Here is a 14,953-nt window from a genome sequence, read left to right as displayed (position 1 = left end):
TTGAGAGAAATAAGCTAGATCATAAAATCAAAAAGTTATCTTTGTAGGCTATGGTGTTGTTGTAAAAGGTTACAGGTTATTTGATAAGGTCACACGTAAGGTTATCACTATCCGTGACGTCAGATTTGATGAAAGCTCCCTATTCCACAATAATGATTAAGAGGAGCAAGAGGAACCAAAAAGGTTGATTGTAGACATCCTGATTGACACAGATGATACTCAGGCAGAGACAGATGCGCAGACATAGGTACAGGAGCAACCACCTGTGAGAAAAAACCCACTACGTGATCTTAAGTTATTGGTAAGATACAGGGACGACTCTAATATTGCATATGTCTTCATTAAAGATGAGGGGGACCCATCTACTATTCAGGAGGCTCTTAATGAGCCTGATGCAGAAAAGTGGAAGGCGACTATGGATGATGAGATGAACTCATTACACAAAAACAACACATGGGAGTTGGTGGAGCTTCTAGTGAGGCGAAAAGCGATCGGATGCAAGTGTCTATTTAAAAGGAAATAGGATAGATACAAAGTGAGGTTGGTAGTAAAGGGGTATGCATGCTCAGATGGAAGAAATCGACTTCATAGAGATTTTTACGCTGGTGGTTAAGCAAGTATCTATCAAATTTGTATTGGCGCTGGTTGCCTAATACGATATCGAGTTAGAACAGATGGATAACAAGACTGCATTCCTGCACGGAGAATTGGAAGAGTAGATCTACATGAAGCAACTAGAGGGCTATGAAGTTAAAGGAGCATAGAACAAGGTTTGCAGGTTAATGAGGTTGTTGTACGGCTTGAAACAGTCGCCTATGAAGTGGTATAAAAAATTTAATTTTTTTATGTTGAGTCAGAAATTTATTCGGAGTGAATATGATCACTGTGTTTATTACAAGACACTGAGTGATGAAAACTTCATCATCCTAGTATTATATGTTGATCGCTAGTCATAATATGTCTGAAATCAACGTACCGAAGACTCGGTTATCAGGGACATTCGAGATAAAAGATCCGGGGGTTGCAAAGAGGGTTCTTGCCACATATATTTATATAGACAGGAAGAGGAGTAGGCTTTGGTTATCATAGGCAGAATACCTTAAAACGGTGCTGATTAAGTATGAGATGGACCGGGAAAGCCGTGAGTATTCCCCACGCAGCTCACTTCAAGCTTTCCTCAAAACAATATCCTAAATCAAATGAGAAAAAACAGGTTATGTCTCATATGCCCTATTCAAATGCAGTTGATAGTTTAATGTATGCCATGGTCTGTACAAGACCAGATATTTCACAGGCTGTCAGTGTTGTGAGTAGATACATGTCAAACCTCGGCAAACAACATTGGAAAGAGGTGAAATGGTTACTTTGATACATTCGAGGTACAAAAGACTATGCCTTAACATTTGAGAAGACAGGGGAAAAGTTTGTAGAGTATGTGGATTCAGACTACATAGGCAGTGTGGATTCTAGAAAGTTGACTTTAGGATACTCGTTTGTACTAGCGGGTGAGCAATTGTTTAGATGTCAAAGCTTCAGTCCATAGTGGTTGTTTCCAGGACCGAAGCAGAGTGTATGATAGTGACAAAATTGTTTAAGGAAGGTGTTTGGTTGATAGGCATGATAAATCAATTGGGGCTTCAGAAGGAAGCCGTGCTGGTTAATTGTGGTATCGAAAGCGTTATAAATTTGGCTAAAAAGTCTGTTTATCACTCTCATACTAAACACGTTGATGTTCGTCACCACTTTATCTGACAGATGCTTGAAGAAAGAGGCGTGACTCTAGAGAAGATTCACACTAACGTGAATCCAGTAGACATGCTCACCAAGGTTGTTCCTATAGATAAGTTCAAGTTTTATGCAACTTCTCTAAACTTAGCGAAGACGTAAAATGAAGACAGAGTGTGTACGAGAAGCATTGATGAAGCTATGATGCGAGACAGAGATAAGAGAAGAGGATAAAAAGCTATACGTTTGATGATTGAAGACATGGTGGAGATTGTTGTATTTAATGTCTTAAATCAAGTCAGATACATGGTCTGTTGATGCCATCGACAGTCTGTTCGATGTCACCTTCGATGGCATCGAATAGTTCTTGATCCCATCGATATTTTCTGAATTTTCTTCAGTTGGTTGTTGGACTAACTGGGCATTTTTTCAATGCCATCGATAGGCTTTCGATGGCATCATCGGGATTAGTTCGATGCCATTGAAAGGCCTTCGATGACATCGACAGGATTCTACGCAGTTGTTACGCAAAGCTATGGATTTGCGGGATTTGTTTTCGATTTTGTATGGGATTCTTTCCAAGGCTATATATATGGGTGTAAACGGGATTGGGAGGCATTCCAAGGGTTTCTAAATAATTCTAGGGTTTCAAAGGGGTGTAGCAAGGGTGAGATTCGAGGTTGTTCGAATCGGGTAAGCCTTCTCTCTTTGTAATTTCTTCTTTCAGCGTGAATTTCTATTGCTTTGTGCCGTGGTTTTTTCTCGAAAGGGTTTTTCACATTAAATCATTGTCTTCTTCTTCCTTTTTGCTTGATGCTTTTGGATTGCTATCCTAGATTCATCTCTGTGTGATTCTGTCGTTCTCCCAACAACGATAGCATTAAACATTGTGGTAGAAGTGAAATAAATCTTTTTTTTTTTTTGGGATGGGGGGTGTTAGGTTTTTTTATTTATAACTAGCCCCTTTTGGTTGCTTGGAATTTTTACTCAAATAAAAAAAGTTATGTTATTACATGTCTAATTTGTTGCTTATTGAGGCTCTTGCAGTTACATTATCAAGCTCAAGATCAAGCATAGATTGATGATTTGCTAATCAAAATCAGAGTAGCCATTGGTGTCCCATGTTAATTAACGGAGTCTAATGTTTACGAAGTGTTGCATCGTTAGGTTTTTTTTGTTATCACCCACCCCTTTTAGTTGCTCAGAATTTTTACTCAAATAAAAAAGGTGATATTATTACTTGTCTAATCTGTTGCTTGTTGAGGTTGCTGCGGTTACATTATCAAGCTTGAGATCAAGCATAGATTGATGGGTCTCCAATCAAAATCAGAGTAGTCATTGGTGTCTTAGGTTAATTAATAGAGTGTAATGTTCAGGAAGTGTTGCTTGTTGTCCTAATTGAGACAACTTGTGTTGGCTTTTATTGTTGTCTAACTGCCATTGTGTTTTGTGCAGTTATATTTGTGGTTTGTATTTAACATTCATCATGGCTTTATTTTTCTCTTATAAAAATTATAGTTTGTGTTATTTAATAGTGTTATATGGTAGGTAATGCCCATTTACTTTTATGGCGCCCACCTGAATGATTATACAACTATTTTTTTTTTTTGAATCAACAAAGTTATAGGTGGTGTGCTCCTACCTTTTTGAAAAAATTCCTTACCTTTACGTTTCTTAACCCATCAAGGAAACCAACAGGCAATAAACTCTTTTTTAATATTTTCTTTGAAAAGTCATCTAACTATTGGTATTAATTACATGGGAATTCAAGTGTGGTTGGCATGCTAGGAAAAAAAATAAGAAGTTTGTGCACAAGTAGGTGATTTTATGCTTCCATGCAGTGGCTTAATTAGTGTTGCTAGTAGCTATGGCTGCTGCTGCTAGTTGTGTCACCACTAGTATCCACAATTGCTGACATTGATAAAGGCGGTTGTTGTCGTCGATAGTGGCAGTCAACAATTGCTCTCATGAGGCAACTGTCCCCGTTATTGACTGCGGCTGGTTCCGTTGGGGCTGACATCGGCGATAATGGTGAGGGTTGGGAAGGCGAGGTTGGGTTTGGAGAGAGAGAGAGAGAGATTGTCTCTAATACCATGAAGAGAATCGGGGTAAGGATTTTGGGTCCCTCCCCCTCTCAATTTATTAACAATAATGTTGTGGTAGTCCTAAGGACTGTTTAATGTATACAAACCATGCTAACGTATAAAAAGAGTCTCACACAACATGCATATATGCCACACATACATTGGTTTATAGATAATGTATACGTTAAATATAATAATGCACTTATTCATCACTTAAAATTTTTTTGAGTATCAAAGTTTGAAGTCATTTTTCAATGACATGCCACTTAGCTCCTTCATTAAGAAACTTTTCTCATATTCAGACATTGTGAAGTTCCTGTAAATAGCTGGTTTACCATCTGATAGGAGCTCCTGTAGAGGTCCATAGAGATATGCATCTCCCCTGTTACCCACATTGAAGAAGATAACACTTGAAATTCGTGGATCGCGTAAACGATTGGCCACCACCCGATTCTCAACACTCTTATACTCATCATTGGATATTATCTGAAAAATAATAAAATTAGTAGAAAAAATAATCACTTTATTCACAAGTTTTTAATTTTGAGAACTAGGGCCATTGCTCAAAATCTATGTGTAGCTGTTGATGGTCACAAAAGAATCCACAATGGGAGTTCCAGACCACCATTAGGACATGCCTTATCAAAGAGATTTTTGAGTCATTGTCCATCGATGGTGAGTCAAAATAAATTAATGGTGTATATTACAAAAAATGGCCTCACTTATCAAAATTGAAAACTAGTATACAATGTAAATATATGTGCGCCACCCATTATAAGTCCTCCAAGAAAAGCGATTCCTGAAGATAGATATAAGCTAATTAAACACTAATGATAAATGTATTTATGGGTGATACTTACCTCTATCAAGTATCAATTTATATAATAGTAATTATGTGATCCTCTATAACAAGTATATTGTGATATGAACAATATCCTTGACCCTTGAGTTCCATGAAGGGCATTCTCCTGATGTCCCTCAACATTAATAGAGGTTATAAATAAACCTCCCTATTTTGAATATCATCGCCATCTAATCCTAGGCCTTTTATCATTGAATGTGGACTGCTATTGTATTTTAATCTTGATAATAAAAATGATATTACAATCCTTTAAATAATGATATCAAACCTAAGAAGGAGGTTTCCGAATCAAACTCCAACTCAAATTCCCTAAAATTGTGACTTACTATAAATAGTAAACTGACTATTTATAGATGTTCATGATTTCTACTAGACTTCATGGTTTTCTGCCAAAAATAGTAAGTGTCCAATTTGGCATAACAACATTATTCCCCTAATTTTTCTAAGCCCTTTTCATGTTGGTCTCGACTCCAAAAACTCAATGGATTAAAAGTTATAACTAAAGCTTACTATAAATAGTTAAAACATAAATAAAATGGATTTTTGACTATCGATTTGATGGAATCTCCCAAATTAGACGTGGGCAACCCGGCTTAGCGGCTTGGTTGTCTAAAGTAGCTTCTCCTACCCAAAATCATATATAGTATGTTGAACAACTCATTTCGATTTGCGAGATAAGTCTATTTTAAGGTTTCAATGGTCCAGATTACTTCCGCCTCCGATCGGGCCTTCTCTGGTCCATCTTGGAAATGAAATTATCCGCGACCCACTCCACATCAAATGCTTCATGCACATAAATGGGAACAAATGATGTGGGTTTACCATCCTCAGAAAAGCTGATGAAGAGGCAAATGGTTCAACGCTTCACATACTCCCTCCTATAGATATACAAAAATCTATTTGTTCATCGTTCGATCTATCTCGTTGAGAGTTTGACTTCTAGGACTTGGAATTGTCTTAAGAAGATGATGCCACACCAAATCTAAGATTGAACTAGTAGTTGCACATCATGGTGGGGCCAGCATAACTTGGTGATGTCAACGCACCTTGTGGGAGAATGACTGAGAGATACATTTCGGCATAAGAGCTAATTGGGGTGTGTGGGTGATCCTCTCTCTCTCTCTCTCTCTCTATATATATATATATATATATATATATATATATGGAAATTGACTATACTGGCCTCGATGTATGGTCAAATTCCCTAAAGAGATTCAACCTTTCAAATATTCCGAGGGTGGCCTTCGGACAAGCTTCCGAAAATTAATTGGACCAAAATACCCTTGTCCTTGTTTCACTAGTTGTACAATTTTTTAGGGAATAAGAAGTTACGTTGTATTTAATGCCAAGAAAGTGATGTGTATGGAACCCTTTTTTGCGATTGGGCAAGGACCAAACTCGTGTGGCCCACATTGATGTACGTGTATAATCCATGCCACCCATCCTTTTTGCCGTGTCATTTTAGGGCTAGGGCTCAAGTATTAGCCTGATCCAGAGCTTGTGTGGGTCATATAATAGAAAATAATGGTGATAATGGAACCCATTGTTGAAATTTTTCAAGCTCACTGTGATGTTTGTTAGAAGTGGACACTGCCCAAGTCAGGACTTTTTGGGCCCCATGGCGAGCTAGCTGACAAAGTGGACGGAATGGATCACCCCATTGTGGGCCTTAGGCTATTGTATCAATGACTATCCTTTCATTTGGTGATAAAGGAAGTGAACATGTAACAACCGTGACCCATATAACATGAAAACCACGACCCAAATAACATGATAACTATGACTTATGACAACCACGACCCATATAACATGACAACCATGATCCATGACAACTATGACCCTTATCACATTACAACCACAACTCTTACCACATTACAACCATGACCCGGCTATGGGTCATGGTTGCCATGATATATAGGTCTTGGTTGTCATGAGGTAAGGGTCATGGTTGTCATGCTATATGAATCGTAGTCTTCATTTTATAGGCCTTGGCAAGGACCAACTAGTGGGGCCTACATTAATGTATGTGAACAATCCATGCCACCCATCCTTTTTATCGTGTCAATTTAGGGCTAGGTTCCAAATATCAGCCTGTTTTGGAGCTCATGTGGGCCACATAATATAAAATAATAGTGACAATGGCACCTACTGTTGATATTTGAGTCGTTGGTAGGGTATGTGGATTCAGACTACGCAGGCAATGTTGATTGTAAAAAGTCAACTTCAGGTTACTTATTTGTACTAGCGAGTGGAGCAATTAGTTGGATGTCGAAGCTTCAGTCCGTGGTGGTTCTTTCCATGACTAAAGCAGAATATATGGCAGTGACAGAAATGTTTAAGGAACGTGTCTGGTTAAGAGGCATGATAAATCAATCGGAGCTTCAGTAGGAGGCCGTGCCGGTTAATTGTGATAGCGAGAGTGCTATTAATTTGGCTAAAAATTTTGTTTATCACTCTCGTACTAAACACATTGATGTTTGTCACCACTTTATTTGACATGTGCTTAAAGAAGGAGGCGTGACTGTGGAGAAGATTCACACTAGTATGAATCTAGCAGACAACTCACCAAGGTTGTTCCTACAGAGAAGTTCAAGTTATGTGCAACTTCTCTGGGCTTAGCGATGGCGTAAAAGGAAGACAAAGTATGCACGAGAAGTATTGATGAAGCTATGATGCGAGGCAAAGATAAGAAGAGAGGACATGGAGCTAAATGTTTGAAGATTGAAGACATGGTAAAGATTATTGTATTTGATGTCTTAAATCTAATAAGATTCTACGCAAAATTTTCGCACAACTGGGAAAGTGTGGGATTTGATTCCAATTTCGTTTATGATTCCTTCTAATTTTGTTTGGGATTCTTTCTAAAACTATATATATGGGTGTAAATGGGATTGAGATGTATTCTAAGGAATTCTAAGGCTTTCTAAAAGGGTTTTAGGATTTCTAAAAGGGTGGAGTAAGGGAGAGATTTGAGGATTTCTCAACCTAGGGAAATCCGGTGGTGGGGGCATATGCAGAGGGGACTGGGGTGAGTTTCTATTCGCTTTCTCTGAAGGTTATGGTGAAGGCTCGAGTGTTAATGTAGAGCTTCGAGCTATCTATGAGGCAATGACTCTATGCCTAAAATGGAGGTCAGTCTAAAGTGGTTGTGGAGTTTGACTCTCAAATGGTGGTCAGTATCCTTCTAGGAGCTTCCAGCCTCGGCTGGAAATGGGGGTACTGGATCTCGAGGATAGAGAGACTTAAGTTTAGAGGGCAATTTCAGTTTGCGGATATTTTCAGGGAAGGTAACGCGGCGGCAGATGCAATAGCCCGAAAGGGCAGTGGTAGTTAATCCTCTTCCTTGGTGGTCAATCTCGCGACCTCCCTTATCAGGTTCGAGGGCTCTTGTTCCTTGACAAGGTGGGGTTGGGAGCTATTAGGAAAGTGGCAAGGGGGGAGAATTGAAGGCCTTATGTGGTTTTGTTTTGGTCTTAGGTTGGGGTTCTTCTTCCTTTCTGTTTGGGGTTTCAGGCTTGCCCAGGGTCTTCAGCTTTTGTAGTTTTTGGTTTCCTTTTATGATAGGTTTCCCCTAGGTGCTATTATTCCTTGGGGATTTCCGAATGTAATTGCCGTTTAATATATACAAATCTTGGAAATTTTATTTTATTTTATTTTAAATCCTTCCTCTTTTTAATTTCTGCTTTCATAGTGAAGATCCGTCGCTTTGTGCCGTAGTTTTTTCCCGAAAGAGTTTTCCACGTCAAATCTTTATATTCTCTTGTTTTTGCTTGGTGCTCTTGGATTGCTATCCTAGATCCATCTCCGTGTGATTCCGCAGTCCAAAACCCAATGGATAGAATCTGATCACTGAGTTGGGGCAGTATTCTGAGTGATGGACGGTTTTGTTTGGTGCAGTGTAAAATTATAAAATTACGGGTGATGCGCTCCCAACTTTCAAGAAAAAGATTATTACTTTCCGTGGAAAGAACTCCATAAAATTCAATGTGGTTTCATCCAAACGAGACTCCACATTGTATTTAGATATCGGAAAATGCTAACGAGGAAGCTTTTTCTAACCACCGTTGTGATGCAAAACGACTGAAAATGCGGGGGGAGGGGCGTGACATCCAAACCGTCCAATATCTACCCCCTGAATGAAATGAGACACCGACGGAATCACGCCAATCCAACCATTAGTTGGTCACCCCGTAGAAAAAAATAAAATGAAGTGAAAATGCCCGAAAAACTACAAATTCAAGTCGTTGAACCGTATGCACATGATGAAAAATGAAATGCTGATGGAAAACGTAGGAGTGGGGACGACAGTATGTGGACCCCACTTCCTACCACTTACCCGAAGAAAGTCCCCAACGTTGATGACAAGAACCCCAGGCAGAGGCTCGACCTCCACCCACTCTTCCCCATGCTTCACTTGCAGCCCTGCAATCTGGTTCTGCAGCAACACCGTCAGCAGAGCCGGGTCTGTATGGGCCCCGATCCCCAGCGTCAGATCCGGCTCTGGGCAGTACGGGTAGTAGTGGGCCACCAGCGACCTCCCCTCCAGGCACGACAGCTCCTTCAATCTGTCATTCTCCAATCCTAAACCCTCACACAACAGCTCCATCAGCACCTCCCCAACCCCTCTCACGTGCTCGTCCCACATGACCACCTCCCTCCTACAGGCCTCAGGAATACGGTCGAGTACTGGCGGGTCTGGCCCCAGGATTACCTGCAGCGAGTCCCCCCAGCTGGCTGCCTTCGACCTGAACAGATCGGTGTTGGTGTAGAATGACACACCAGTGCTTGTATCCCGATTGTAGTGCTGTGACCGACTGTTCGCCGGCTGCTCATTGAAGGATTGGATGGCTACGATCACCTCGTCGAGGACGGAGGTGGGGATGCCATGGTGAGTGATTTGGAAGAAGCCCCATGTGCTGGCAGCTTCACGTATTTGTTCAACAATGTTTGATCGACGGTGGGAATTAACGTGGGAAAGATCAATGGTTGGGATTGAGAGGGTAGTAGGAGGAGGCCTGAGAGCCTTTAGATTTTCATGAGGGTGGATGAAGAAACGAGGGATGGTGGTGGCGCCGGAGTCGACGATGCCTTTTACTCCCATCTTGGATTCGTCGAATTCCTTCACTTCTTTCGCCTTGTTGTAGTCCACCGCTCCACCAGAGGCCATTCTCCTTCTTTTTTTCCTTTGTTTGCCTCCGCCTCTGCTTTTTTTTTTTTTTTTTCTCGTCTTAGTCTGCGTGCATGTCTGCCTGAAATATTAAAGAGTTCGTTTTGCCTCCGTCGCGACTGAGATTACCAGCATGCATCGCCTCATTGGTCCCACATGGTGTCAAGATCCGATGATTGAACCGTACATGTTACACGTAAATAAGGGACGAGATTGGGTAGTACCCTACCAGGACATCCACGGACGGCCCTGTGGGACACACCTATATGTATATGTTTTATCCATGCTGTCCATGCATTTTGAAATATCATTTTAGAGCATGAGCCAAAGAGAAAGCAGATCCAACGCTCAAGCAGGCTCAAGTCTACTACACCAGAAGCATTGGTATTGAAAGCCTACCATTGAAAACTCATGCGGTGGCGACATGAGTTTTGGATAAGATAATAATTATCTTTTCCGTTCATCCATGCCTAAGTGACCTTATAAACGGCTTGGATGGCAAATAAACATCTCGGTGGGCCTTAGGAAGTTTTCAGCATAGGAGTTCGATCCCCATTGCTTGAGCCTTCGATCGGCTGTCAAAATACATCACGCTGGGCCCACACAGCCCCTGACAGGACCTGGTGATGTATTAGCCAATCCGCGTCCGTAAACAAGCATCATCCCAAAATTATATAGTATCGATGATCTTCACCGTTGGTTTTTAAGAGCAGAATGTGAGCCATTCAAATTCCTACTAGAGTTCTTAAAAAAAATAAAAAAATAAAAAAAAGTAAAAACTAAATTCTTACTAGAGTAATTTTCTTACCGTGGTCTACCAAGGATACAGTACCCGGTATGCAAGGATGCACGGTTCCAGTAATTGGACACAGACGATCAAGCCTCAGTTACCAAATAGCAACTGTAGGATTAAATCCATATTTTGATATTAGCCTCAGTCACTGGATCCTATCCGCTGCGTGGCCCAATGATCCAACCATTCATGATGTGTACTTCATCATGTACAACCCCAATAATAAAAATACAAATCATGTTCCCAGCCATCACAATCTGTTCATGAATTTTAAAGTAAGAAAATAAAATTTTCAATGCCCAATATTCAACTCTAAAAATCAAAGGACGTCTCCAAGAATCAATATAGGATTTTGGGAATAATTTTAAGCAAAGGAGAAGCTCTTACAACGTTGTTTTTCTGCAGTCCATTCTTTCTAGTTTTTTTTTTTCCTTATTATTATTATTATTATTATTATTATTATTATTATTATTTAGTTCAAGACGTTATCCATACTAGGCTAATCCCTTAGCTAAGATAAATGGATGTAACTCTTGATGCATTTTATTATTTAATTCATTTTTATTCAAGTTTATATGTTTTGAATGTTAGCTTTGTAAAAAAAAAAAAAAAGGCATTGAGCATGCAAAAATAAAAGAAAATAATGTTTTTAATGTGAAATTATGATTGTTTTGATTGAATTCTAGATTAGAAAATGGAATAATTTGTAAAATCGATTGATTTATTGTGAACTCCGGTACAATATATGCTTTTGATTCTTTATGATCGATTGCCTATATCTTCATGAGAGATTGATTTATCTCAATTCATATATCTTGTTGAATGTCTGTGATTAGATTTATAGTTTTATCTTATGATTAGAATGGATTGGAATCCAGTTCTAGTTAAGTTATTAACTTGAAGGAGATGAATTGAGTTCCCAAATTTGTTTAGTGGGGATTCCCAGATCCTTATCTTTTTAATTATTATTTAAATCCATTTTTTTCTTCCACTGGATTAAAAATTCAGATCACTCAATTAGTTCTTATTGTGTTCTCAACCCAATTCCCTGTGGAATGATCTTGGTCTCATTAAGTTAAGACTACAGCATAGTCCTGCACTTGGGATTGTCACAACAAGTTTTTGATGCCGTTGTCGGTGACTTTGTGCATTGAGAATACATTAAGTTTATATTAGGGTTTAGTTGTCTAAGGTTTTTAATTTCACATTTTCTAAGGTTTTTAATTTCAGAACTTTTGGTTTTTTTTTTTTTTTTAAATTTTTTTAAAAGATTTTTCTGGAACACTATCATTGTTTTTGTTTTTTATTTTGTAGGATCTTCTAACACTAGTCTTAATTCGGTAACTTCATTCCTCTCTTCTGCTAATTTCTTTTTAGTTAGTTTAGTTGTTGTAGAATTATTTTTTGTTGTAGGGTTTTGATTTTATTAGGTTAGCTAGAAAATAGTTTCTATGTGTCCAAAAAAAAAAAAAAAGAAAAAAAAAGAAAAAGAAAAAAAGAGAGAAAATAGTTTCTATGTGTGTGGTTTATGACCAAGTGGGTTCGTGATCACACACAACGGCTTTTAAGCGAAGGGAGTTTAGTTGACGGGCTCTCCATCCATCGAAGAGTTAGAGAGTACCTAAATATTCTTAAACCATGGCTGTGAATGTGCCAATCATGGCTGATTAAGAACCACACTTTGATGAGAATGTCGAACAGAATATGCTCCTACAAGAACAGTGTATGATGAGAATGAGGCACACTATGTCCCTTTAGTTAGAACTCTAAGAGACTACTAACAACCGGCTAGAACAACCACACCTTTGTGTATTATTTTTTTGATTTTTGTAGGTTACCTAGAGTTTAAAATAAGTGTGATCCAGCTACTTCCCAAGTTTCATGGACTTTATTAAAGTTTATATCTTCACCTTAAAAAACTTGATGAGATAGTAGTGACCTTGCATTACAATAATGTCTCCCAAGATGTAATCAGAGTATAAAATTATTTTCCTTCTCTTTAAAGGAAAGAGCCAAGTCATGGCTCCACTCTTTGAGACCTTAGTCTATTGAGAGATGGACCGAGATGACCCGGGAGTTCCTTAAAAAGTTCTTCTTGGTTCACAAGACCAATATATTGAAGTATATACATCATGACCTTTTCACAAAAAAGAAGAAACATTCTTTCAATGTTGGGAGAGAATCAAAGATCTCTTACTCACTTGCCCACGTCATGGCTATGAGATATGACAAGTAATTAGCTTCTTCTACGATGGACTAAGCTCAAATAAGCACTAGTTTGTAGAGATGATGTGCAATTGTGAGTTTATGAGTAAAGAACCCAACGAGGCATGGGAATACTTTGACATATTGGCTGAAAATGAAAAATTATGGGATACTTCTAACAAGTCGAGTGGTTCCAAGTCTGCATCCAAAGAGAAATGGGGAATATACATACTCAAGGAAGATGATGATGTTAATGCTAGGATCAGAGGTCTCACAAGAAAGGTCAATGCCATGGAACTTAAGAAGGTAGAAGTGGTCCCACAATCCAGCAAGGACGTTGAGAGTGTATTGTTGTAAAACAAATGTCTTATATCTTGGTTCACCACGGTGTTCGACCAGTCGAGGGACTGGCTTGACTAGTCGAAGGTCCCTTTGACTAGTCGAAGCCTGTTTGACTCGAAGTGCTGCAATGATGTATTTGAGATTTTCGGGATACTCGATTAGTCAAGGGATTGGCTCGACCAGTTGAAGGGGTCCTTCGACCAGTCGAAGCCCTGGCTCGATTAGTTGAGTGTTACATAGATGGTGTGCGGTTTATGCGCGGATTGCGGAAATTTGAGGCAGTTTCTAGGGAGGTGCGTAAGTGGGGTTTCCCCATCTATAAATAAGAGTCCCTAAGGCCATTCTCAGGGTTTCAAAGGTTTCCTAAAGGTATTCAAAGGGTTTCTAAAAGGGTTTTAGGGTTTCTAAAGGATATAGAAAGGGTTAGATTCGAGGTTGTTTGAATCAGGTAAGTCCTTTCTCTTTGTAATTTCTATTTTTATAGTAGAATTCTGTCGCTTTGTGCTGTGATATTTTTTCGAAAGGGTTTTCCATATTAAATCTGTGTGTTCTCTTATGATTGCTTGATGCTCTTAGATTGTTATCCTAGATCAATATCTATGTGATTCCGCAGCACAAATCCTCAATAAGTGGTATCAGAGCAATTGTTGGGCACAGATCTGAATCTTAGGGATAAGTAATATTGGTAAGAACTAGGTATGATATTGAGAAGTACTCAGGAAAAAATAATTTTAAGTTATGGAAGATTAAGATGATCAGTTCCTTAATTAAGCAAGACGAAGATAGTGCTCTTAAGGAGCGAAAGTTTACTATGCGTCATGATGATTGGAATACTCTTGATAAGAAGGCTTATCATCGATCCATTTATGTTTCATGGATGAGGTTCTCTATAATATCATGAGGGAAAAAATTGCGGCTAAGTTATAGGCAAAGTTAGAGGATGTCTATACGAAAAAATCCTCTGAAAATTGCTTACACTTGAAGCGATAGTGGTGTAATTTCAAGATGGCAGTGGGTGGATATCTAGAGGCTCATATCAGCAACTTTAATAAATTGGTTTGCAAATTGCTTGATATAGAGGAAGTGATGAAAGATGAAGAACAAGCATGTATATTGCTGAATTCTCTTCTAGCATCGTATGAGTCATTCAAGGACACAATGTGCACCACGAATAAAACCATGAGTGTTGACACTGTTATCTCAGCCCTTCAAGGGAAGGCCATGAGAAAGCTTAACGATGACATGAGGATATCTTCTGATGTACTGTTTACAAGAGACAAGAATTTTGAGCAAGGTACAAGATCTTCAGGGTCAAGATCTAGGTCCATGGGCAAAGGCAAAGGCGAGTTAAAGTGCTGAAATTATGGGATGGGAGGACATGTGAAGAAGGATTGTATAAATCCTAAATCTAAGAGAGAAGAATTTGAGGCTTCATACAGGGAGGCCAATGCTGCCACGCCAGATGGATCGACTGGATGTGATGGTGATGTTTTGTCTATGTCTATGATCAGACACTTTCACGATGATCATAAGGACGAGTGGATTCTAGACACAGGGGCACCTTTTCACATGACTCCTCATCGGAGTTGGTTTGCCAGTTACAGAGAGTGCGATGGTAGATAGGTGTTTATGGGCAATGACATTACCTATAATGTTGTGGATGTTGGTACAGTGTGCATTAAGATATTTGATGGGACATAACGTACCCTGACTGATGTGAGGCACGTTCCTGACATAAAGAAGAATCTGATTTCTCTTGGCGTACTTGAGGTAAT

General features: G+C 39.2%; 1 protein-coding gene across 1 annotated transcript; it reads right to left on the bottom strand.

Annotated features, from left to right (window-relative positions):
- Window positions 1–3,987: 3,987 nt before the first annotated feature.
- Window positions 3,988–10,197, bottom strand: LOC131227971 (1-aminocyclopropane-1-carboxylate oxidase homolog 4-like). The gene is made up of 2 exons (XM_058223782.1): window positions 9,008–10,197; window positions 3,988–4,295 (listed from the first exon to the last, which is right to left on the bottom strand). Exons 1-2 carry the CDS (start codon window positions 9,836–9,838, stop codon window positions 4,041–4,043), a joined length of 1,086 nt encoding a protein of 361 aa, XP_058079765.1. The 5' UTR covers window positions 9,839–10,197; the 3' UTR covers window positions 3,988–4,040.
- Window positions 10,198–14,953: the final 4,756 nt, after the last annotated feature.

Source organism: Magnolia sinica, chromosome 15, assembly GCF_029962835.1.
Source record: "Magnolia sinica isolate HGM2019 chromosome 15, MsV1, whole genome shotgun sequence".
NCBI lineage: Eukaryota > Viridiplantae > Streptophyta > Magnoliopsida > Magnoliales > Magnoliaceae > Magnolia > Magnolia sinica.
The sequence above is the reverse complement of the archived record's forward strand: the minus strand, read 5'-3'. Positions and strand labels throughout refer to the sequence as shown.